At 45.5% G+C, this 23,938-nt stretch overlaps 1 protein-coding gene across 2 annotated transcripts in view; it reads right to left on the reverse strand.

Annotated features, from left to right (window-relative positions):
• TMTC4 (transmembrane O-mannosyltransferase targeting cadherins 4) overlaps nucleotides 1-23,938 on the reverse strand; it is a 275,325-nt gene that overhangs the window by 15,815 nt on the left and 235,572 nt on the right. For both annotated transcript variants that reach the window (XM_082248518.1, XM_082248519.1), the window contains one exon: nucleotides 9,996-10,108. In XM_082248518.1, the coding sequence (XP_082104644.1) occupies nucleotides 9,996-10,108 (113 nt within the window). The remainder of the gene's footprint in view (nucleotides 1-9,995; nucleotides 10,109-23,938) is intronic.

Here is a 23,938-nt window from a genome sequence, read left to right on the forward strand (position 1 = left end):
GATCGAGGATGAGCGCCAATCGACTCACACCAAGAAATAAATGGATTTTTGTAAAATCTTACCGTAAAATCCTTTTCTCTTAAGCTCATTGACAGACGTAGTCCTCCTTGATTAATATCAACTCGGGTTATACTGCCCTCTACAGGAGTAGGACTAGACAGGAAAGAAAATGTTCTGGCCACACCCTAGGGGCAGTCCCAGAGGGTATATCCTCTCACTTCCTGCTACAGCAAACCAGTTATGTCACAAAGCAGTGTTTAGAGAATTTAACACAACCCAACTCAAAAACAGAGGGGCGGGTACTACGTCTGTCAATGAGCTTAAGAGAAAAGGATTTTACGGTAAGATTTTACAAAAATCCATTTTTCTCTGTCGCTCATTGACAGACGTAGTCCTCCTTGATTAATATCAACTCGGGACGTCCCAAAGCAGTGCCACAAATAAGGGGTGGGAAAATGGAAATCATCCAATCTAGAAGGCCCAACCGGTGCCAACTAGAAGTTTTAAAGGCTCATCAATCACACGATGAGACTCAACTGAAATTCCAACGGAAAAAAACCCTCGAGGTAGACCACCGGTCTCCTCAAATTGCGGCCTGCAAAACCTTTCGGCCAAATGAGGCATCCGTCGATGCCATCACATCAACTTTATAAAATTTTCTAAAGGTATGAACAGACGACCAGGAAGTCGCCTTGCACACCTGGACCACTGACGCCTGATGGCGGTTGGCCCAGGAAGTACTGAGCGCTCGAGTGGAGTGCGCCTTAACAGGGAACGGAGGATTCCGACCCTTAATAGAATAAGCCTGTACCACCGTCTGTCTAATCCATTTGGAGATAGTCGCGGCAGATGCAGGCAACACCTTACTGGGGCCATCCATGATCACAAAAAATGAATCCGTCTTACGGAACGATTCCGTAGTCTTCAGGTATACCCTGATTGCCCGAACCACATCCAAAGAGTGCAACGCATATTCCGGAGGATGATTGGGCTTAGGACACAAGGAAGGTAGCACAATATCTTCATTCAGATGAAAATCTGAAACCAACTTAGGAAGAAAGGATGGCTTCGGATGAAGAACTACCTTATCCCTATGAGCCACTAGATATGGGGAATGGCATGATAATGCAGCCAGTTCTGACACCCTGCGTGCAGAAGTGATAGCCACCAAGAAGGCCACCTTCTGGGATAATGTAAGCAAGGGAATCTCCCTGATATTTTCAAAGGGAGGTTTCTGAAGAACCGACAAACACCAAATTAAGATCCCAGGGCGGTAAGGGCGCGCACTGGCGGAGCCAAGTGCCGCACCCCCTGGACACCAAGGAATGAGTAGCCCAAGGCTTCTGAAAGAAGATTGCTAATGCTGAAACCTGACCCTTGATAGTGCTCAAGGATAGTTTCTGCTCAACCCCCTTTTGCAGAAAAGCCAAGATTCGGGTCACCGAATAGGTACGTGGGGAAAATTCCAAAGATTCACACCACGCGATATAAGTCTTCCATGTGCGATAATAGACTTTGCTGGAAGTCGCTTTCCTTGCTTTAATTAGAGTAGGAATAACTGAAGCTGACTACCCTCTGTCCTTCAGTACCTGGGTCTCAATAGCCAGGCTATTAAAACCAGCGACTGTAAAGCAGCATGGAAGATCGGTCCTTGAGACCGGAGATCCTCCCTGAGAGGAAGTCTCCAAGGAGCGTCCGCGACTAGCCTGTCCAAGTCGGCGTACCCGGCTTGACGAGGCCAGCTCGGAATTTCCAGGATAACTGGAGTTCCCTCCACCTCTATCCTGCGGAGAAATCTCAGCAGCAATTTGAGAGGCTGCGTCCGCTAGAGGATCGCGGGTGCGAGCCCTGTTGAGCCACCTACCAACAGATCCATATCCGGGGTGCCCCAATGAAGGGACAGCTGGTGAAATACCTTTGGATGAAGAGACTATTCCTCTTGATCCAGAATCTGACGGCTGAAATAATCTGCCTGTCCACCCCCATGATAAATATCGCAGCGAGAACTGGAACAACTGTTCCCCCAATAAGAATGTTGGCCACTTCTATGGCCGCCAGGGCACTCTTGGTGCCCCTTGGTGATCAACATAAGTCATGACCGTGGCATAGTCCGATTAGATCCGAACCGGGCTGCCCTGGAGCTGCTCGGTCCAGTAAATCAGACAAAGTCTGATCGCTCTCAGTTCCAACACATTTATCGGTAACCTGGAATTTATCAGAAGAAATGACTTCCCCCTGGCTGAGCATCGGAGACCGAAGCCACCAGACCAGAGCCTCCCTGGTCCGCTCACTCAATCGGATCCGATTGTCCAGGGAATCGGGATTCCGATTCCATATGAGAAGAATCTCCTCTTTGGAGAATTCGGGTATGAGACTGGGCAAACGGTACTGCCACTAAGGAGGCGACCATCAATCCCAGCCAGCTGACGGACAGCAACATCCGAATCATTGACTGAATCTTCTGGAGTTTCTCCACATGGAGAAACACTCTTGCCAAGGATGTATCCAAAATTAGGCCCAGATAGTTCAGTCTCCTGGTGGGAACCAGGGATGATCTTTGGGAAAAGCAACGAAAAATATGATGTCCTGCGAAGATGGGGATATGAGGATAGGCATCCTAAATGTCTCTGGACGCCAGGAAATCCCCCTGATGCAGGGAGGCCACCACTGTATGGATGGACTCCATCTCTTCCAAGACCAGAATTGGACGCACCTAGCCCTTTTTCCTGGGCATTGTGAACAAGTTCGACTAGAACTCCTCCAAGGAATGGGAACTACCACTGCTTGTTGTATCAAGCTGTCCCCCGCAAAGCTTTTTAAGCGACCCGGGGATGTCAAATATTGGAAGGGAAGAATCGCACCGGTGGAAGTGATCGAAACTCGATCTTGTATCCCGACCATATGACCTTGCGAACCCCTTTATCCGGGATTCTGGAAAGCCCTGGATCCGGAAACCGGTGAAGACGTCCCCCCACCCTAGAGATGGGTGGGGCCCATTCTGTCAATCCAACGGGATAACAGTGGCTTTATTTAGTCTCGAAATCGGTGAGTCCACTAATGGTGGTACCGTCCCTCTTTGAAATGAGGGATTCCTCAAAATGATAGCGCCTAGCAATGCGTTTGGAAATAGCAGGGCTCATTTACGGACGACCCTATTTGGGCAAGGGAAACCCTTCACCATTTTGGTAGGCTTGCCCAAAAAAGGAATATGAGTCTCAGCTACCTCTGCCGGTGTAACCTCAAGATTTAAGGTTTCCCGGACAGACACAACTAGTGCTTCCACCAACGCTTCTTGTGCTATGGCGGAGGCCGAAGCGTCCTCCTTACTGTCTGAGGAGACCGTACCTGAGACAACAACCCCAGAAAAGGGACTCCAATGACCAGCTCAGAATCCGTATCTGAGGTATCAGATGACATAGAGGTAGGCGGGGGTCGCTCTTCTTGACCCCCGTCCCTGACAGGCTACCTCCACCCGGGATACCAAAGACTCCAAAACTGCTGATAATGCATCATCACAAGTGGGGTACTGGAGGGTCCTGCGGCCACCCTGAGGGGATCAGGTGGGGATACATGTGTGGCAGGGTTCATGTAACAAGACACTTGCCAGCAAACACAAAAAAAATGAATTGCAAGAAAAAAAAAACAAAATTTTTTTTTTTTTAACTTTGTCCCCCAGCGCAGTAGCACCCCTCAGTCTACCTGCTTGGACCCCTCAGAAAGAGAGAGAGAGAGACCCCAAGGCTCACCTGATGCACAGAAGTTTCTTATCAACCTGCTTCCAGCACTGTCTGTTACAGACAGGAAGTCTTTGGCTTGCTTTCCCTGGGCCAAGGAGGCGGCTCCGCTCCTTTACAAGCCTTCCGGCGCCTCCCAATTACTCCATGAGGTGTTTGGTCACCTCAAACATGGCCGCCCCCATGCTGGAGACCTGAGGCTACGCCAATATGGCGGCCTCGTGCAATCTGCAGGAAAATAGCGGCGGCCTGTGTAGGATAGCGGCGGCTTGCCAGATAGCAGCGGCCTGCGGGATGTGTGCATTCGGCCTGTGCGGCCTGCGGAAGTGCCTCGGCCTGCGGGAGGTGTCCTTGGTCTGCAGGAGGCTGTGTGGCCTGTGGAAGTGACCGGCTTTCTGGAGGGATGGCTATCTGTGGCTGCAGTAACTCAGGCATGGGCATCGGCCTGTGCACACACTAGACAGGTAGGATACCTCTATACCTCAATAGTAATGCCTTTTAGTAGTCTGCCACTGACTTCAGTCACTCTTACAGTCATATAGTGACTTTAGATAGTCAGCTCCCAAACCAAGCCTCCTGGTTTCTATTCACAAAAATCACACTCAAATTGGGGGATCTGTGACCTGTTATAGGATAGAGGGGAGACCCAGAAGCTGAGTGTCCGACCGTCCCAGAGAGGGGCCCGCGTCCACCAACAAACCCGACAGGGGGAGAGGGGGAACATTCTACTCACCATACCGGAACCAGGCGGGCGCCAAATCCTGACAGAACCCCTCTCCACCGGGGTGGGGGGGCTGTCGACCAATACGGGCGCCGTGACTCTGTTGGTAATTGGCGTCCAGGCGAGACGTTTAACTCGCAGGGTCAGTCCCCGTCCAGTGGGACTATGTCGCGGCCGACCCAGCGCGGAGCTATGGCCTGCACGCGCTCGTAGGCTGAACTGGGGTGACCACTGGATCTCAACATCCAGCCCGTCGCCCAGTTTCAGCGTACTTGCTTGAAGATCTCACAGGAACACTGGAGAAAAAAAGCTGTCTAAAAAAGTATTTCTAAAAAAAAATCCTGCCAGGACCGAAGATCCTAGCAAGGAATCTAGGTCCTTACTCCTAACTAGACAGAAAAAAACTGATTTGCTGTAGCAGGAAGTGAGAGGATATACCCTCTGGGACTGCCCCTAGGGTGTGGCCAGAACGTTTTCTTTCCTGTCTAGTCCTACTCCTGTAGAGGGCAGTATAACCCGAGTTGATATTAATCAAGGAGGACTACGTCTGTCAATGGGCGACAGAGAAATACACTTTCCACGTACAATGGTATATCTTGCTGAAAGACTACTTCCTTGCCTTTACAATAGTAGGGATCACTGATCCAGACAAACCTCTATCCCTCATTACCTGGCTTTCAATAGCTAAGCCAATAAAACCAGTGACTGTAAAGTAGGATGGTAGATCAGCCCTTGGGACAACTAGTCTTTTCTAAAGGGGAAGCCCCAAAAGGGACCTTTACGGCCACCAGAATGATTGAAAGATCCTCCCCCTTGATTCCTCACAGAACCACGGAAGAAGTTTGAGCAGAGGATGATACTGGTCTTACCATGTCCCTGCGGCGTCTGCCAGAGGAACCCGTGACTTCCCCACGAACGTCGGTATCTTCTTGTGGAACCGAACCTGCCAAAGAAGCTGCATGTAGGACTGTGCAAATAGAACTGTCAGGACAGAGATAGGGGTGGACCTCACCTGAAACTTTGCAGGAATTAAATCCACACAAAGATACTCTGGTCCTTAAAAACCTGAAAAAGGACAAAGTTTGTCCCCCTTTCTGGGTACCCCCAAAGGAAACATTTTGCGGACCTCCTTGACACTCACAAAAGAAGTCCATACGAAGGTTGCTTGGAATCTCCTTGGGAAGATTTCAAAAGATCTATTAATAAGGGAATTCTCCGTCCTGGAAGCAAGAAAGAATTTTCTATGGGCTGAGGAGGCCCCCCCATCTGCGACAAGGCTCCTTCTCATTCCTGAATTGTGGCAGGAAGGAAGGCCCCCCCCCCCCATGATATCTTTTAATGATGTCATCCAGGGTAGCCCCAAACAGGCAATCGCCTTGAAAGGGCAGATTAATGGGAGCTTTCTTAGAGGCTTGGTCTGTGGACCAAATCTTACATAGTTACATAGTTAGTGAGGTTGAAAAAAGACATCAGTCCATCCAGTTCAACCTATGATGTGTGTGTGTGTTTGCTTTTAACCATACATTGTATACCCCTGTATGTTGTGGTCTTTAAGGTGTCCATCTAATAGTTTTTTGAAACTATCAATGCTCCCTGCTGATACGACTGCTTGTGGAAGAGAATTCCATATCCTTACCGCTCTTACAGTGAAGAACCCCTTACGCACTTTAAGGTTAAACCGCCTTTCCTCAAGTTTTAGTGAGTGGCCACGTGTCTTATTGTATCTCCTCTCTCTGAATAGTTTGTTCCTTATGCTAGGGTCGCCAGTACAGTATTTGTACATTGATATCATATCCCCCCTCAATCGTCTCTTCTCCAGAGAGAATAGGTTCAGTGCTTGTAGTCTTTCCTCATAGCTGATGTCCTCCATTCCCCTAATTATTTTTGTTGCCCTTCTCTGGACTTTCTCCAGTTCCAGCACATCCTTCCTGAGGACCGGTGCCCAGAACTGGACAGCATACTCCAGATGTGGCCGGACCAGAGTCTTGTAGAGTGGAAGAATAATCTCTTTATTTCTGGAGTGAATCCCCTTTTTTATACATCCCAGTATTCTGTTGGCTTTGCTTGCGGCGGCTTGGCATTGCATGCCACTGCCAAGCCTGTTGTCTACCAGTACCCCCAAGTCCTTTTCCATCCTAGACTCACCCAGAGGTTCCCCCCCTAGTGAGTAGCATGCTTTCTGGTTTCTGGCCCCCAAGTGCATTACTTTACATTTTTCAACATTAAATCTCATCTGCCATGTAGTTGCCCACCCCGTTATTTTGTTCAGGTCCGCTTGCAAGGTTTCCACATCCTGCATAGAAGATATTGGCAAGCCTAATTTAGTATCATCTGCAAATACTGAGATTGTACTAGATATCCCCTCCTCTAGATCATTTATGAATAAATTAAACAGGATTGGTCCCAGGACAGAACCCTGGGGGACCCCACTTTCCACACCCGCCCAGTCCGAGTACTCCCCATTAATCACCACCCTCTGTACTCTCCCCTGGAGCCAGTTCTCTATCCAGGTACTCACCTTATGGTCCATACCTACCTACCTTCCTTAGTTTGTACAGTAAGCGTTTGTGGGGAACGGTGTCAAAGGCCTTTGCAAAGTCCAGATACACCACATCCACAGGCTTACCTTTATCTAGGTGGCAGCTCACTTCATCGTAGAAGGTTAATAGATTGGTTTGGCACGAACGATTTTTCATGAATCCATGCTGATTACTACTTATAATACCGTTTTCATTACTAAAGTCTTGTATGTGGTCCCTTATCATCCCCTCCAAAATTTTGCAGACTACTGATGTTAGGCTGACCGGCCTATAGTTACCCGGGATATATCTCGGCCCCTTTTTAAATATTGGTACCACGTTGGCTTTTTTCCAATCAGCTGGCACCATACCCGTCTGTAAACTATCCTTAAAGATCAAGAATAATGGTCTGGCAATCACCTGGCTGAGCTCATTAAGAACCTTAATCTTAAGCCACAGCACATACCTAATCACCACCGCTGAAACAGAAAAAGTTTGGACAGCACAGGAGCTGTATCCAAAGCATATGCATCAAAAATAAACTGCAGCCCATGGACCAACTGATCTGCAAAAATCAACATGAGCAGTGGGAACCTGCTCATTCCCCAGACCCTAGCACAAAAGCTTGGCCCATTCAGTTAGGGTCTGAACCAGCCATAGTAAACATGCTGTGTGCCACAGCCTCCGCTTTCCTGTCAGCCGGGTCTGTAAAGGACAGGGATTCCTCTACTGCAGTCATTGTTGCTTTATTCAACCAGGACACAGGAGGGTCCCCCACTAGTAGACTAGTCTAATTCTTTAAAAATGACTCCTCAAAAGGGTAACGTACAGCAAACTGTTTGGGGACCACTAAGGGTAATTTTGGTTGTTCCCATTCTTTACAGTCAAAATAAGGCACGTAAGGAAACGCTTTTGGAGTACGAGGTGACTTATGCATACCAAATGACACAGCCACGTCCCTGGCTACATCAGCCGCATCCTCTATTTTTAAAGTCTCACGCACTGCAGTGATAAGTGCATCTACCAGCGCTTTTTCATTTGCTGTGGAGAAGGAATCATCCTCACTATCAGATAGATCTGGGGGTCTGATATTATGCCTCCTGGGACAGGGTGCGTCCACGGCGGCATCAGGCTTAGAATCAGATGGGACAGACTGAGCAGGGAAAGGCTTCCTCCTGGGTCTTTGCCCACACTCAACTTCCACCCGAGACACGGACTGCCATCAGTGCAACCATGGTAAGTTGGGGTTTCCGAGGGACCTGCCACCTCCATGAGGGGTTCAGTGGGGGAGATGTGACCCTGAGGCTCCATAAGGAAAGAAGGACCTTGTAGTACAAAAACAATCTTTTGACACCGCTAAATGACCCCCCCCCCCCCCGAAGCTCAGGGTGCCTATCAGCAGAGAGAGAGAGAGAGAGAGAGAGAGAGAGAGAGATAACAGGGACCCTCAAGGACTTACCATACTGGCCGGAGGAGCGCCAAAAATTGAGACCCAGCAACACCATGGATGCCATCCCTTTAAATATGTCCCAGGCACAGGAAGAGGGGAAGGGGGAGGAAGAGGAGTTGGAGCTCCGGCATCCCCACGAGGCTCCAGCATCTCCTGGACTAAGGGAAAATGGCCACCATGACATAATCGGGCTACACAAACATGCCTGCCACCCGAAGACCAGCCAAACCAAGGGAAAATGGTTGGCATGACGTCATCAGACTTCAACAGCTCGACATGCCGAAGCATGCTGCAAGAATCTTCCCTGTGCCCTCTGCAATGCTTCGCCCTCTGCAAGGGGACCTCCCCTGAAAGTACTGTACATCCACAGATAGGGCATACGTTAGGGGACTCCGCTGTGTACTCTGCACTGGGACCCCCCCGCGTTACACCCACACTGCAACCAGTAGGGAATGCAACTACTGGGAACCCCCCCCCCCCCCACACTACCAGGGCAGCACACACTATACCAGGACCCTTACAGAGGGAGGATGGCAGGGTGGGCCCATGGGGTCTCTGCTGCATCCTCTGCTCTGGGACCCCCCCCACCAGACTCCAGGTCCAGACAGAGGGGAAAGGGAGTGGGTGAAGCCCAGCTCAATGAGGGGCCGTCCCTGAAAGGTTTCCCGCGTCCACCTTAAAAAAAGAAAGAAAAAAAAACGCCATAAGGGGAGAAGGGGGACTGTAATTACGCTTTCATGGTGCGGATAACGCTCCAGAGTGAACTCCTCACTACCGATGTAGGGGAGCTGTCAGCCAAGAAACTGCTGCAACTCATACCCACGCCCGGTTGAATCCGACCTTGCAAGATGTTTAACTCACAAGTCAACCTCTGTCCGTAAGGCTATGTTGTGGCTGAACTAGCGTGCAGCTGTGGTCTGCATGCACTCTCTGGCTGGGCTGGGGGCACCACTGTATCTAGATTATCGAGTCCGTCGCACAGCCCAGCAGTTGATTGCAGAACTTCCAAGAGAAAAAACATGCAAGGAAGGAGAAAAAATTGCTAGGACCAAGAGATCCCAGCAGGGAGACTAGGTCCTTACTCATAACTAGACAGATTAAAACTGAATACCTAAAGCAGAGAGGGGGGTTATTTACCAGCTGAGGAGAGCCCATGGGCATAGCCAGTTTTTTTTTGTTCTGCCTAGCCCTACTCCTGGAGGAGGCAATAACACCCAGTAGTTATGATTTAAGAAGCACTGTGTCCGTCAATGAACCAAAGAGGAAAAAAAAAAAAAAAGATTACTGCTCTCAAAGCATAGGGAATAAAAAATAAATGAATAAAAAAAGCAGTAAAGAGGTTATTTATTAAATGTTGCTTGATGTCCCTGGACATACTAAAAGCTAATGTGTTTGTGCAGATACCCTCTTGCGGCTTCTTTTCTTTTGCAATATAATGTTTAGATTTGTTATAGAACACTTACTATCATGGCACAATCATTTAAACAAAGCTCTGTTATAAGAAAAAAAGATGTGTAGAGACAAAGTAGGTTTGATAGAAATGTGTAGCAGATACTAGACTTTAGACAAACCTTGTATTTCTCTGCTTTTCCCAGCACATTGGCTAAAGAAAATGTGATGGAGTGGTCGTGTGGCAACAGCTTTAATGCCTCCCTTCCAACAGCTTCTGCCTGAGCTAAATTTCCTGAAGAAACAAGAGTTAGAGAAAATAAGTTATTTGAACTCCCACCTTACAGCACTTGAGCTTTAAAGTGACCCTATGGCCAAAGTAAAAAAGTGAGTACACCCCTCACATTTTTTATCTTTTCATGTTACAACGCTGAAGAATTTACACTTTGCTATAATGTAAAGTAGTGAGTGTACAGCTTGTATAACAGTGTAAATTTGCTGACCCCTCAAAATAACTCAACACACAGACATTAATGTCTAAACCATTGGCAACAAAAGTGAGTACAAATTGGGCCCAAAGTGTCAATATTTTGTGTGGCCACCAATATTTCAAGCACTGCCTTAACCCTCTTGGGCATGGAGTTCTCCAGAGCTTCACAGATTGCCCCTGGAGTGCTCTTCCACTCCTCCATGATGACATCACAAAGATGGTGAATGTTGGGAGACCTTGTGCTCCTCCACCTTCTGCTTGAGGATGCCCCACAGATGCTCAATAGGTTTTAGGTCTGGAGACATGCTTGGACAGTCACTCACCTTTACCCTCAGTTTATTTAGCAAGGCAGGTGTAGTCTTGGAGGTGTGTTTGGGGTCGTTATGTTGGAATACTTCCCTGCAGCCACATCTCTGAAGGGAGGGGATTATGCGCTGCTTCAGTATGTCACAGTACATGTTAGCATTCATGGTTCCCTCAATGAGCTGTAGCTCCCCAGTGCCAGCAGCACTCATGCAGCCCCAGACCATGACACTTCCACCACCATGCCTGACTGTAGGCAAGACACACTTGTTGATGTACTCCTTACCTGGTTGCGGCCACACACACTTGACACCATCTGAACCAAATAAGTTTATCTTGGTCTCATCAGACCACAGGACATGGTTCCAGTAATCCATGTCCTTAGTCTGCTTGTCTTCAGCAAACTGTTTGGGGCTTTCTTGTGCATCATCTTTAGAAGAGGCTTCTTTTTGGGACGGCAGCCATGCAGACTAATTTGATGCAGTGTATGGTCTGAGCACTGACAGGCTGACCCCCCCCACCCCTTCAACCTCTGCAGCAATGCTGGTAGCACTCATACGTCCATTTCCCAAAGACAACCTCTTGATATGACGCTGAGCATGTGCGCTAGGCCTGCGGAATATAATCGGCGAATCGATGCATCGCGATGCGACCCTTCCCGATTCTGCATCGATTCGGGGGGACGGCGACATCGATTAGGAAATTACGTCATCCAAGCCGTGCCACGCCCTCCTGCGCCTGGGAGAAAAAAAGTCAAAAGAACACAGCTGATTGGTAGATTAGTGCGGGAGCTGACTAAAAAGGCTCCACCACTTCCTCTTCCCACTTTGACCCGAGGTGCAGCGGTAAGAAGAACATCCCCCGCGTGGTATCGGCGTCCCACCTGCGGCCTTGCAGCCAGCCAAGTCAGTCCACACTCCACACAGGATCCCCGAGTGTTGCAGCCAGCCAGGACCTGGAGCCCCAAGCGTCCCCATCGCAGCCAGCGCCGCCTCACCGTGACCGTCCCAGGCCCAGCCACCATGCCAGCCAGCCACTGGAGCCCAGAGAGTAGAGCACTGTCCTCCTCAGTGTGGTATGCAATGCAGTGCATAACAACCCACACACAGCAGGTATGCAAGTTCGAACTAATAATGTATGTATCACAAATTATTAATTAGTGAGAGTCAGCAGCAGAGTAGTGTAGTAGTTGTTGAGCAGTGCACATTTATTTAGTGGCCTGGCCTGAGCTGAGGCCTCCCTGGTGGCAAGGGGCTATTATGGGGGTCTCTGTATCTCTGGGGGGGGGGATGTCTGTGATGAGGGGGACACGGGACGGTCGGGGACACTAGTATCATCTTTGTTCTGCGGTGGAAGGGGGGGTCTTTCTGTCATTGACAGCGGTGGAGGGGGGGGGGTCTCTACTTCAGCTGTGGGGAAAGGGGGGGTCTCTGTCAGTGTCAGCTGTGGGGGAAGGGGGGGGGTCTCTGTCAGTGTGCTGTGGGGGAAGGAAGGTCTCTGTCAGTGTCAGCTCAGCTGTGGGGGAAGGGGGGTCTGTCAGTGTCAGGTCAGCTGTGGGGAAAGGTGTGGGGGAAGGGAGGTCTCTGTCAGTGTCAGGCAGCTGTGGGGGAAGGGGGGTCTCTGGTTCATAAAAGTGCATTAATAAAAGGGACTGACAGACAGACACAGTAATATTTTATAAAGGATGTTGCTTGCTTGTCGCGGCTTAGTTTACAAGTGCTTTTTTTTTTTTTTTAAACACTGACAGAGTTTGGCAACCTACGTCATCCGTCTCCGTCACATACGTGTTAGTGTTTTAAAAGCAAACATCTGGGCACATTTCAGATTTTACGAACAAACAGGGAAGCGCGAGTTGGACAAGACACACGCTGTGTGTAGAGCCTAGGGAATACTAAATAGCTAGGGAATACTACAAACTTGAGAAAGCATGTTAGCCGTTTTCACTCTGAGTTAGTAACACCTGTCGCCACCAGCACTGCCACTGCCAAGGAAAGACTAGACAGATTAGCCAAGAATTGATGCCATACTGTTAACTTATCCGCCCAACTCTGAAAAAGGGAAGACACTAACCAAAGCTGTGGCAGCTTTCATCGCCAAGGACCTACGGCTTTACTCTGTTGTGGACAACCCCAGGTTTCGCTACCTTTTGAAGACGCTAGAGTCACGTTATAAGATCCCGTCACGCAGTCACTTTACAGAAAATGTTATACCTGCACTCTACCAAGACACCAAAGCTCAGGTACTTGCGTCAATGAACCAAGCCAGTCGAGTCGCAATAACGTGCGATTCATGGACTTCAGTCACGACGGAGTCCTATGTTACAATAACAGCACATTACGTTACAAAGGACTGACAGGCCATGTCACATGTGCTGAAAATGAGAGCCATTTATGGGTCTCACACAGGTGCTCATCTGGCAGAGATACTGTCTCATGTTGTGGAAGAATGGCAGCTGTCTGATAAATCTGTAGTGCTTGTGACCGACAATGCGGCAAACATGATAGTTGCAGCTCAAGTTGGTAAATTTGCTCATGTTAAATGTTTCACCCATACACTCAATCTTGCATGTCACTGGGCACTGAAAGGGGCCACGCTCTCCAGGCTTCTCGGCAGAGTGCGACGAATATCCACATTCTTTCACCGCAGCACTAGAGCAAGCCACTGTCTAAAAGAGAAACAGAAATGTCTGGGCCTGAAGAATCATAAGCCAATAACTGGATGTGCCAACAAGATGGAACAGCGCATATGACATGGTCGAGAGGTTCTTAGAACAACAACCTGCAGTTTGTGCCACCTTGCTGTCTCCAGAAGTCAGAAAAGGAGAGGCTGATCACTATCTCTGCACTCTCAATGAAACAGATGTGTCAAATGCAGAGGACGCTGTGAGTGCATTAAAGCCAATGAAGGATGCAACCTTGCTGATGTCAGAAGAGTGCAGCCCAACAGTGTCTCTCAGTGCCCCTCTAAATGCACAACTGCTCCAGAGCATGACAGACACCATGGGAGACACACCCATGACCCATGAGATCAAGAATGCCATCAAAACAGATCTCCTTAAGAGGTACAGCACTGAGGCAGAGAAGAAGATCCTTCATAAAGCCTCTGCACTGGATCCTCACTTTAAAGGACTGCCTTTTATTCTCACAGAGGAGGAGAGATCAGAGATATACAGAGGAGTGACTGAGGAGGCTGCATCTTTGGAGGTAATTTGAATTTCATCATGTTTCCTCCCTGACAGCTAGTAGCCCAGCTACATTGTGTTGTTTAATAAGCCCCGCTTCCCTGATGCGGTGTGGGAAGTGGAACTGTATGGATTACTGTGCGGGTTCCCACACCTCATCAGAATGAATCACACTCTTAGGCAGTTCAGCTCTTCTTATACTATTATCTTTTGTTCAAACACAGATTATATCTAATAGAAGGACAAATGTGGATGAAGTGCCTAGGGAAAAAGTAACTCTGGAAGAAGAAACACCCATTGAGGACAGCCATTCTCCTTCCAAAAGAAAGGCCACAACATCGCTGCTCATAACTTTGCTGGGACAGTCTTTCACTGATGGTGCAATAGAACCCAAGACCCCCTATGCCAAGGCAGAAGACAAAAATGGAAAAATATTGTAAAGCCCCACCTCTGCCTCTCACTGAGGAACCTTTGAAATGGTGGCGTGAGCATGAGGTCATATTTCCCCTCCTCTCTCAGCTGTCAAAGCAATACTTGTGTATCCCAGGTACAAGTGTATCTGCAGAGCGGGTTTTCTCTACTGCAGGAGATGTGATAACTGCAAAAAGAAGCACCCTCAAACCAGAGAATGTGGATCAGCTAGTGTTCTCACAGAAAAACCTACATGTTCCCAAATGCTAAGCACTGCAGTAATTACTAATTCATGTTTTTAATTAATTAGTAACTACTAATTCAATCTGCCAGTCACACCAGTGTTGTTTTAGCTTTATAGCACTGATGGTTTGTTTTTGTCCTGTCCAATGTCCACTGCCAATCCATAATCCGTTGTTTCACACTAAAAGTGTCTAGGGTTTCATTTAACCCTCAACCAAATAAATAATATTAAAGCGTATTTCCTTCTAGACAACTGACACCAAGCCATGGTGCCAGCATTATAGAAAGGAAAATCATTGAGAGACATAAATCGTAAATTGAAGCTTAACCTCGAGTAAATCTTATCTTATTGGATCACAAATAATACACCAATTTTGGATACTTGTGTAATATTACTATATTTGGGAGTTTGTGAATGTGACCCCATAAGGATTTCCTCAAGGTTAAGCTTCAGTTGAGGATTTATTCTCAAGGATTTTCCTTCCTCTAATGGTGGCTTGGCTAGCTTGGCTTCAGTTACAGGTGTAATCGACTTGGTAGAGTGCAGGTAACATTTTCTTTCTGTAACGTGACTAAGTGTCGTGACAACTCAAGAGCTTATAACGCAGCTCTAGCATTAACTCAACACACACACAGTGTGTGTTGAGTTGATGCTAGAGCTGCGTTTTAAGCTCTTGAGTTGTCACGACACACACACTGTGTTTAGTTGACTGGCAGTGGCAAACACGATCATCACAGTGAACCTGGAACATTTTATATTTTTTTACAGCTTTTCTGGCACTGGAGATGGAAAATGGCTTGTTTTCAAATATGGTCCATTTTGAATGTTCATTCACGTTCACACACTCAGTGTCTGTCTGTACTGTAGCAATAGCAAGTTTAGGGGTTCCCTCAACCAAACAAATACTAAAAGGTAAAAGGGTATGTAGACAACTGAAGGCAAGCCAGCCACGGTACAGGAAGGAACATCCTTGAAAGATAAAATCATACATTGAAGCGTAAAACCTTGATTAAATCTTTACTGGATCACAAATACACACAAACATGACCTAACCTCATGTGCCTTGAGTTGTACCAGTGCCAAACCTTTCTCATAATTCTGATGCAGACAATCGTGTTCTGTGTTTTGTGATCCCATAAAGTTTTACTCAAGGTTTAAGCTTCAGTTGGTGATTTACTCTGTCAAGGGTTTTCCTTCCTCTAATGGTGGCTTGGCTTCAGTTGGGTTTAATCGTGGTAGAGAGACTGTCTGCAGGACAGGTAACATTTTCTGTAAAGTGACATAAGTGATAAGCTTATTATATATTTATATCTCCCCTCTAGCAGCCATCAACTCACTTGAGTTGACTGGCAGTTGCAGGGGCAAACAAACATCACGGTGAACATGAAAGTTCTGTAGCAGTGCACTTTTGCCAGGTTCACCTTGATGTTTGCTACTCAGGAAGTGCTCCGTTTTGTAGAGGACAGGTTATGGCACACCTGGAATTTATTGCAACGCATATATTCACATAAAGGATTTATATATAATGTTTTGTGGGAATTTATGATGACCATTTTGACAAGAATATTAGCTTGGCTGACTCGGCTGGCTGGCTTCTATCTTGGCTTTAAAGTCCAACTATAGGCAAAACGTTTTTCATTTTGGATAGAGCAAGGGAAGGTTCTTTAACCACTTCCATACCGAGTCATAGTAATATGACGTCGGCAAAGTGGTTGTACGGATCCGGGTGGCCGTCATAGGACGTCCGCCCGCTCTAGCTGCTACTGCGCGCCCCTGGGGGCGCGCAGCGCAGCGATCAGGGATGAGGCTCGTCCCTCAGACATAGCCCATCCCTGATCAAGGCAAACAGCCAATAGAAATTGGCTGTTTACCATGTGATCGGCTGTGTCAATCACAGCCGATCACATGAGCGGCTCCAGCACGAAGCGCAGAGCAGCGATCGGGGACGAGCCTCGGACAGAGTCGATCCCCGATCTAGGTAAAGAGCCAATGAAATTGGCTCTTTACCACGTGACCGGCTGTGTCCAATCACAGCCGGTCACAAATGTCAACAGAGAACACGGTAACTAGCGGTCACCGTGTTCTCCTCCTCACACACTGATCCTGTGTGAGGAAGAGAGTGTGGTAACAGCTAGTTACCGATTACAGTGCACGCTAAACACACCGATTGCCCCCCCCCCCCCCAATAAAGAGCACCTGTCACTAGCCCATCAAAGTACCCGAGTACCTGTCACCAGCCCATCGGGTACTCTGATGACAGGTACTCAGATGACAGGTACTCGGGTACTCTGATGACAGGTACTCGGGTACTCTGATGACAGGTACTCGGGTACTCTGATGACAGGTACTCGGGTACTCTGATGACAGGTACTCGGGTACTCTGATGACAGGTACTCGGGTACTCTGATGACAGGTACTCGGGTACTCTGATGACAGGTACTCGGGTACTTTGAGTACCTGTCAACGGAGTACCCGTCATCAGAGTACCTGAGTACCTGTCACCTACCCATCAGAGTACCCGAGTACCTGTCACCTACCCATCAGAGTACCCGAGTACCTTCCACCTGCTCATCAGAGTACCTGACGCCTGAAGTACCCGAGTACTTGCCGCCTGCTCATCAGTACCCATCACTACTCATCAGTACCTATCACGTATCAGTACTGATCATCAGTACCCATCAGTACAGTATCACCTATCAGTACTACTCATCAGTACCTATCACCTGCCCATCAGAGTACCCGAGTACCTGTCACCTGCCTATCGGAGTACCCGAGTACCTGCCACCTGCTCATCAGTACCAGAGTACCTGTCACCTGCCTGTCACCTGCCCAACAAAGTACCCGAGTACCTGTCACCCTTCATACAGCCACCATGTCCAAGTCCAAAAAGGTTTATATACGTCCTCCGTTTAAACCTAAATACCGGTGTTATGGCAGCAGATAGCTGCCATAACCCTGGTATTTTTTTAAACGGTGGACGGTTGGCTTTCCGATAAGGGTGGTCCCAGCGGCGGATTCGCCGTGGGATCACCCTTCCGGGATGGCTGAAGAGGTGCCCCCCCCTCCCGCCGCGTCCGGTCCTTTTCCCCGCTTACCGGACCCGCCGGCAGCGGGGAAAACGATCCGGTCCCGGATCCTCACAGACAGGATGTCGAGTGAGGGCAAGCTTGCCCTCACTTGACTCTATGGTCTTGGAGGACCGGAGCTACGGAAAATGTTGTTGCCTAGCAACCGGTTTAAAAGGTCCTTTTTTTTTTTTTTCATTTTATATAATAATAATTTTTTTTTTTTTTTTTTCTATCTTTTAGTGTACTTGTGAGATCTGAGGACTTTTTGACCCCAGATCTCACAAAAAAGAGGTCCTGTCGTGCCTTTTTCTATTACAAGTAATGTTTACATTTCTTGTAATAGAAATAAAAATGATCCTTTTTTTTTTTTTTGTTAAACGGTGTAAAAATAAAAAATAATAAAATAAATAGTAAAAAAAAAATTAAAGCGCCCTGTCCCCGTTCGCTCGCGCGCAGAAGCGACGCATACGGAAACCCCGCCCACATATGTAAACGGTGTTCAAACCACACATGTGAGGTATCGCCGCGATCGTTAGAGCAAGGGGAATAATTTGAGCCCTAGACCTCCTCTGTAACTCAAAGATGGCAACCTGTAGAAATTTTTAAATTGTCGCCTATGGGGATTTTTAAGTACCAAAGTTTGTCGCCATTCCGTGAGCGTGCGCAATTTTGAAACATGACATGTTGGGTATCTATTTACTCGGCGTAACATTATCTTTCACATTATGGAAAAAAATTGGGCTAACTTTACTGGTTTCTTATTTTTTAATTAAAAAAAGTGAATTTTTTCCAAAAAAATTGCGTTTGGAAGACCGCTGCGCAAATACGGTGTGATAAAAAATATTGCAATAATCTCCATTTTAATCTCTAGGGTCTCTGCTAAAAAAAATATATAATGTTTGGGGGTTCTAAGCAGTTTTCTAGCAAAACAACAGATTTTAGCTTGTAAACACCAAATGTCAAAAACAGGCCTAGGCAAGTGGCTAGGATGCATGATGATGCTCCTTGGATGTTGGGCCCCTCTATATGGCTAGGCTGTGAAAAAGTCTCACACATGTGGTATTGCCATACTCAGGAGGAGTGGCAGAATGTATTTTGGGGTGTCATTTTTGCTGTGTACATGCTATGTGTTAGGAATATCCTATAAATTGACAACTTTGTGTAAAAAAAAAAAAAGTTTTCATTTTTTTCCCACATTTTCCAAAAACCTGTGGAAAAAAACGATATGTTCAAACGACCCATAATGCCTCATAGAATATACGTTGGAGTGTTTGCTTTCCAAAATGGGGTCATTTTGTGGACTTTTCCATTGTATTGGTGCTCTAGGGCCTTGAAAAGTGTGATAGGTAGCAAGAAAGTTTTATGTGTATTTATGCTCCTAGAACGCCTGAAGGTGCTTCTTGGACGTGGAGTCTCTTTTTGTGGCCAGGCTGTGTAAAAGTCTCACACATGTGGTATTGCCATACTCGGAAGGAGTAGCAGAATGTATTTTTGGGTGTAATTGTTGCTGTGTACATGCTATGTGTTAGAAATAGCTTATAAATTGACAACTTTGTGGGAAAAAAAAGAAAAAAAAAATTTTTTTCTTCATTATCCCAAGAATTGTGGGAAAAAATTACAACTTCAAAAAACCCACCATGCCTCTTACTAAATACCTTGGACTGTCTACTTTACAAAAAGGGGTCATTTGAGCGGTATTTGTACTGTCCTGACATTTCAGGGCCTCAAGAAAGGAGATAGGCAGTCAGTACATCTGGTGTGATCAATTTTCAGTAATTGGTACCATAGCTTCTAGACTCAATAACTTTCACACAGACTAAATAATATACACTAATTTTGGTTAATTTTACCAGAGACATGTATCAGTATACATTTTGGCCCAAATGTATGAAGAAAAATTAATTTTTTGCAAAATTTTATAATTGAAACTAAAAAAAAGTGTTTTTTTTTTCAAAATTTTTGCTCTTCTTTTGCATACATCACGAAAATAAAAACCCCAGTTGTGATCAAATACCACCAAAAGAAAGCTCTATTTGTGTGAAAAAAAATGATAAAAATTTCGTTTGGTTACAGTGTAGCATGACTGAGCAATTGCCATTCAAAATGTGAGAGTGCTGAAAGCTGAAAATTGGTCTGGGCAGGAAGGGTGTCTAACTGCTCTGTATGGAAGCGGTTAATTATTACACCTGTAAGGTTTATTTTTGCCATGTTGCCCCCATTGTAGAAATTTACCCTCACTTTTTGTCCCAAACTGAAAGTGAGAGGAAAATGGAAATCCCACAAAATTTGGGTGTTTTTTATTTTACTTCCAATGATAATCATAAAAACACAGGACAAATACAGAGGGTGAATCTCTCCAGCGTGGGACAAGAGACAGCAATAAAATACTGACATATGTTCAAATACAGCTATGTCCAAACTATGGCCCTCCAGTTGGCAGCTGTTCAGGAACTACAATTCCAATCATGCCTAGTTATGTCTGACTGTGTGAATGTCATAGATGCCTCATGGGAATTGAAGTTCCTGAACAGCTGGAGGGCAATAGTTTGGACACCCCTGTTCTAATACATCTCCTCTCCTCCACTCTATCCAAAATCAAAAATAAAAGTTTTGTCTTTAGTTATACTTTAAAAGGTTTAGACCTTATTTTAATATTTTCTTTTCTTTTATGAAGCAGTAAACTGCACTACTACAGTTTGATGCCATACTAATTTTAGTGTTACTTCTAGTAAATAGTGTTGCTGTCTGTCTCTGCTATGCTATTTTCAGACCTTCCTATATGTTTGCAGTGCAAGTGCACTATGCAGGGCTTGCAGGCCATGCCAGGGTCCAGGGAAGTGTCCTTTAAAAGCAAATGAAAATAAAAATGATTCTTTAATTTTGGACTGCTTGCTTTTTTTTTTATATAAAGTTTTGAAAACCATTGGGCAGTGGGCTGGGCATGGGCATTGGGAAGTAATCGTGATGCATCGCGGAATCGAATCGTTGTCTTAATAATCATAATCAAATCTTCCTATAGGCTAGGCCATTTTTATGTAGAGTAACAATTCCTTTTTTCAGATTCTCAGAGAGTTCTTTGCCATGAGGTACCATGTTGAACCTCGAGTGACCAGTATGAGAGAGTGAGAGTGATAACACCAAATTTAAACACACCTGCGACCTTGTAACACTAACAAGTCACATGACACTGGGGAAGGAAAATGACTAATTTGGACATTTTCACTTAGGTGTACTTTTGGTGCCAGCAGTTTAGACATTAAAGGCTGTGTGTTGAGTTATTTTGAAGGGACAGCAAATTTACACTGTTATACAAGCTGTACACTCACTACTTTACATTGTAGCAAAGTGTCATTTCTTCAGTGTTGTCACAAAAAGATATAATAAAATAATTATAAAAATGGGAGGGGTGTATTCACTTTTGTGAGATACTGTATATTATATAGTCTGTCACCAGCATTAACACAGCAGTCTGTTTTTCTGAAACACCCCTGTAACATAGCTTATTACCTGGTGATCCAGCCAGTACTTCTGTTGTTCTAAATCTTCCTTTAACTGGCCAAGTTGTCCAGCAAAAGTTGCAGTTGGAAGGTTGAGACAAACCATTTACCAATGACAGGGGTGCTTTTAGTTATTTATGTAAAATCTTTATCACAAAAGGAAAATACACTATTGCTGTAACAGCATAAAAAGCGTTAGCTGGAGTTGGACTTTACATTGTTATTCGCTTATGCAAAGTCCACCTAAACCTACTGCTTTCCAAGGGTGGCCACATTGCTCCTCCATAGATACAGTGGAGGAAGAATTTAGCCATCCTAAGACAAGAGGTGTGTTACTCGCTGATATCCACATAAAGTAAAGAACTACAACTTTGAAAAAAAGCTTGTTTTGTTTTTAATTCGGCTTTAAGTTTTTGGGACATTATGTTTTTCGTGTATGTTGTGTGCAGGTTTTCTGTGGCATTGTGGCGTCTTCCAAACTATCCAAAACATACTATTGCGTTTGAACATATTGGCATCACAAGGTGTACAGTCATGGCCAAGAATATTGGCACCCCTGCATTTTTGTCAGATAATGCACCATTTTGCCCAGAAATTTGTTGCAATTACCAATATTTATGCATTCTCATGTTTATTTCTTTGATTGTATTGGTATAACAGAAAAGTGGAGAAACAAAAAGCCAAATCTGACACGTTCCACGCAAACCTCCAAAAAATGCACTGGACAAAATGATTGCAAGCAAATAACCCTCTTGGACTCTATTGGCACTTTCCAAGAATTTGTCAAATAGTAATTAAAAGAGAACATTAATACACAAAAGATAAAAACACATCTCTGAAAGTACATGTATGGCGGCATAAGGAATATAAAAAAATTTATACTGCTACATGAAGATATAGTACATGACTCCTATATCTATCTATCTCCATATAGCAGTATCAATTTATCTGTATTCCTTATGCCGCCATACATGTACTTACAGAGATGCGTTTTTATCTTTTGTGTATCAATAAATGTTATCTTTAAAATACAATTTGACAGATTCCTTGATAGTGCCTATATAGTCCCAATCCCAGAGGGCTATTTGCTTGCAATTGTATATTATGGATGACTGCACCATACAAATCTAGGCCAGAGCTTTTGCTCTATCCGGACAAAATTATTGGCACCCTCAATTTATTATTTGGTAGCACACCCCTTGGAAAAAAATAACTTAAATCAATCGCTTTCTGTAACCATAAATAAAAGTTTTACACCTCTATACTGGAATTTTGGACCACTCTCTTTTTCACCAACTGCTCTGGGTCTCTCAGATTGGAAAAACTCCAAAAAACAGAATGGACAAAATCATTGGCACCTTACCACCATTGTAAGAAATAATTGCATTCCAAGTTTGTGATGGTCCTGCAATTTGTAAATAAACTCACCTGTATTAATGAACAGTTGCTGACAATATAGAAATCACACCGGCAACCAGTTAAAATGGTGAAAAAACTGGATTTCTGACTTACCAAAAATTCCTTTTCTCTTAGGTTCATTGACGGACGCAGTCCTCTGATGCATATCAGTAGGGTAATACCGCCCCCTACAGAAGTAGGACACTAGGCAGAAAGAATTTATGGCTACGCCTATGGGCAGTCCCTGGGGGTATACCCTCTCTCTTCCTGCATAGAGTGTCAGTTTTGTATCAAAGTAGTGTCAGAGAAAAACACATCAACCCACTCAAAAAATTAGAGGGGCGGGTACTGCGTCCGTCAATGAACCCAAGAGAAAAGGATTTTACGGTAAGTCAAAAATCCAGTTTTCTCTATCGTTCATTGACGGACGCAGTCCTCTGATGCACATCAGTAGGGACATCCCAAAGCAGCACCAAAATGAGGGGTGGGAACCAGAACAAAGAGAAGAGAAAACAGTCCTCCAAAGCCAACATGGCCAACCAGGCAACACAGGACACAACAACCAGATGGGGTCCACCTGAAAACAAACAGAAAAAACACCCTCAAGGAAGGCCAGGAGGCCCCCTAAACCGCAGCCTGCAAAACCTTGCGGCCAAAGGAGGTATCCGCAGATGCCATCACATCCACCTCATAAAATTTGGTAAAGGGGTGAACAGACGACCAAGTTGCCGCCTTGCACATCTGACGCACAGGCGCCTGATGGCGAAAAGCCCAGGAAGCGCCCGAGTAGAGTGCACCTTGACAGGGAAGGGTGGATGTGCTACTGGTGTTGCAGCGCTGCTATTTAAACAAATGTGAACTGTGTAAACAATATATATATATATATATATATATATATACAGGCCTCGACAAAACCCGGGCGCCAGGTCGCATTTGCGACTAGAATTAGCGACCTGGCGCCTGGGGGTGCCCTGCAGAGGGTGTCCTGTAATTTTTGTATGGACTTCCGCGCACGGAGTGCACGGACTTCCGGGCCGTCCGAAAATTGAGGCCCCGGCTTTTCGGCCTACTTGAGATGAGGCTTCCAATGGGGAACTGGCGCCCTCTTGTGGTGGCCGTGAGTAATGACTGTTGTAATTACTGTTTCCACTGTTTGTTCACAATGCATTACCATCTCCCTGTCCAGTTAGTTACCTTTGACAGGGAGTGTGGTTATTTATTATTAATTTAAATTTATTTTTTTAATGTAAAAACTAAATAATATTTTTTTCTTTTTTTTTTTTAATTATTAAAAAAATATATATATTTTTTCCAATTATTATTATAAAAAATTTTTTATATATATATATATATATATATATATATATATATATATATATATATATATATATATATATATATATATATATATATATATTAATCTTTTTTTTTTTTTTTTTTTTTTTTCTCATCGCCATGCCACAGCCGAAGGCCCCTTTCACACGGGCTGTCTGATCAGGTCCGCCTGTCAGTTTTTCAGGCAGACCTGATTGG

Source organism: Pelophylax lessonae (assembly GCF_965119305.1).
Source record: "Pelophylax lessonae genome assembly, chromosome: 2".
In the NCBI taxonomy this organism is placed as follows: domain Eukaryota; kingdom Metazoa; phylum Chordata; class Amphibia; order Anura; family Ranidae; genus Pelophylax; species Pelophylax lessonae.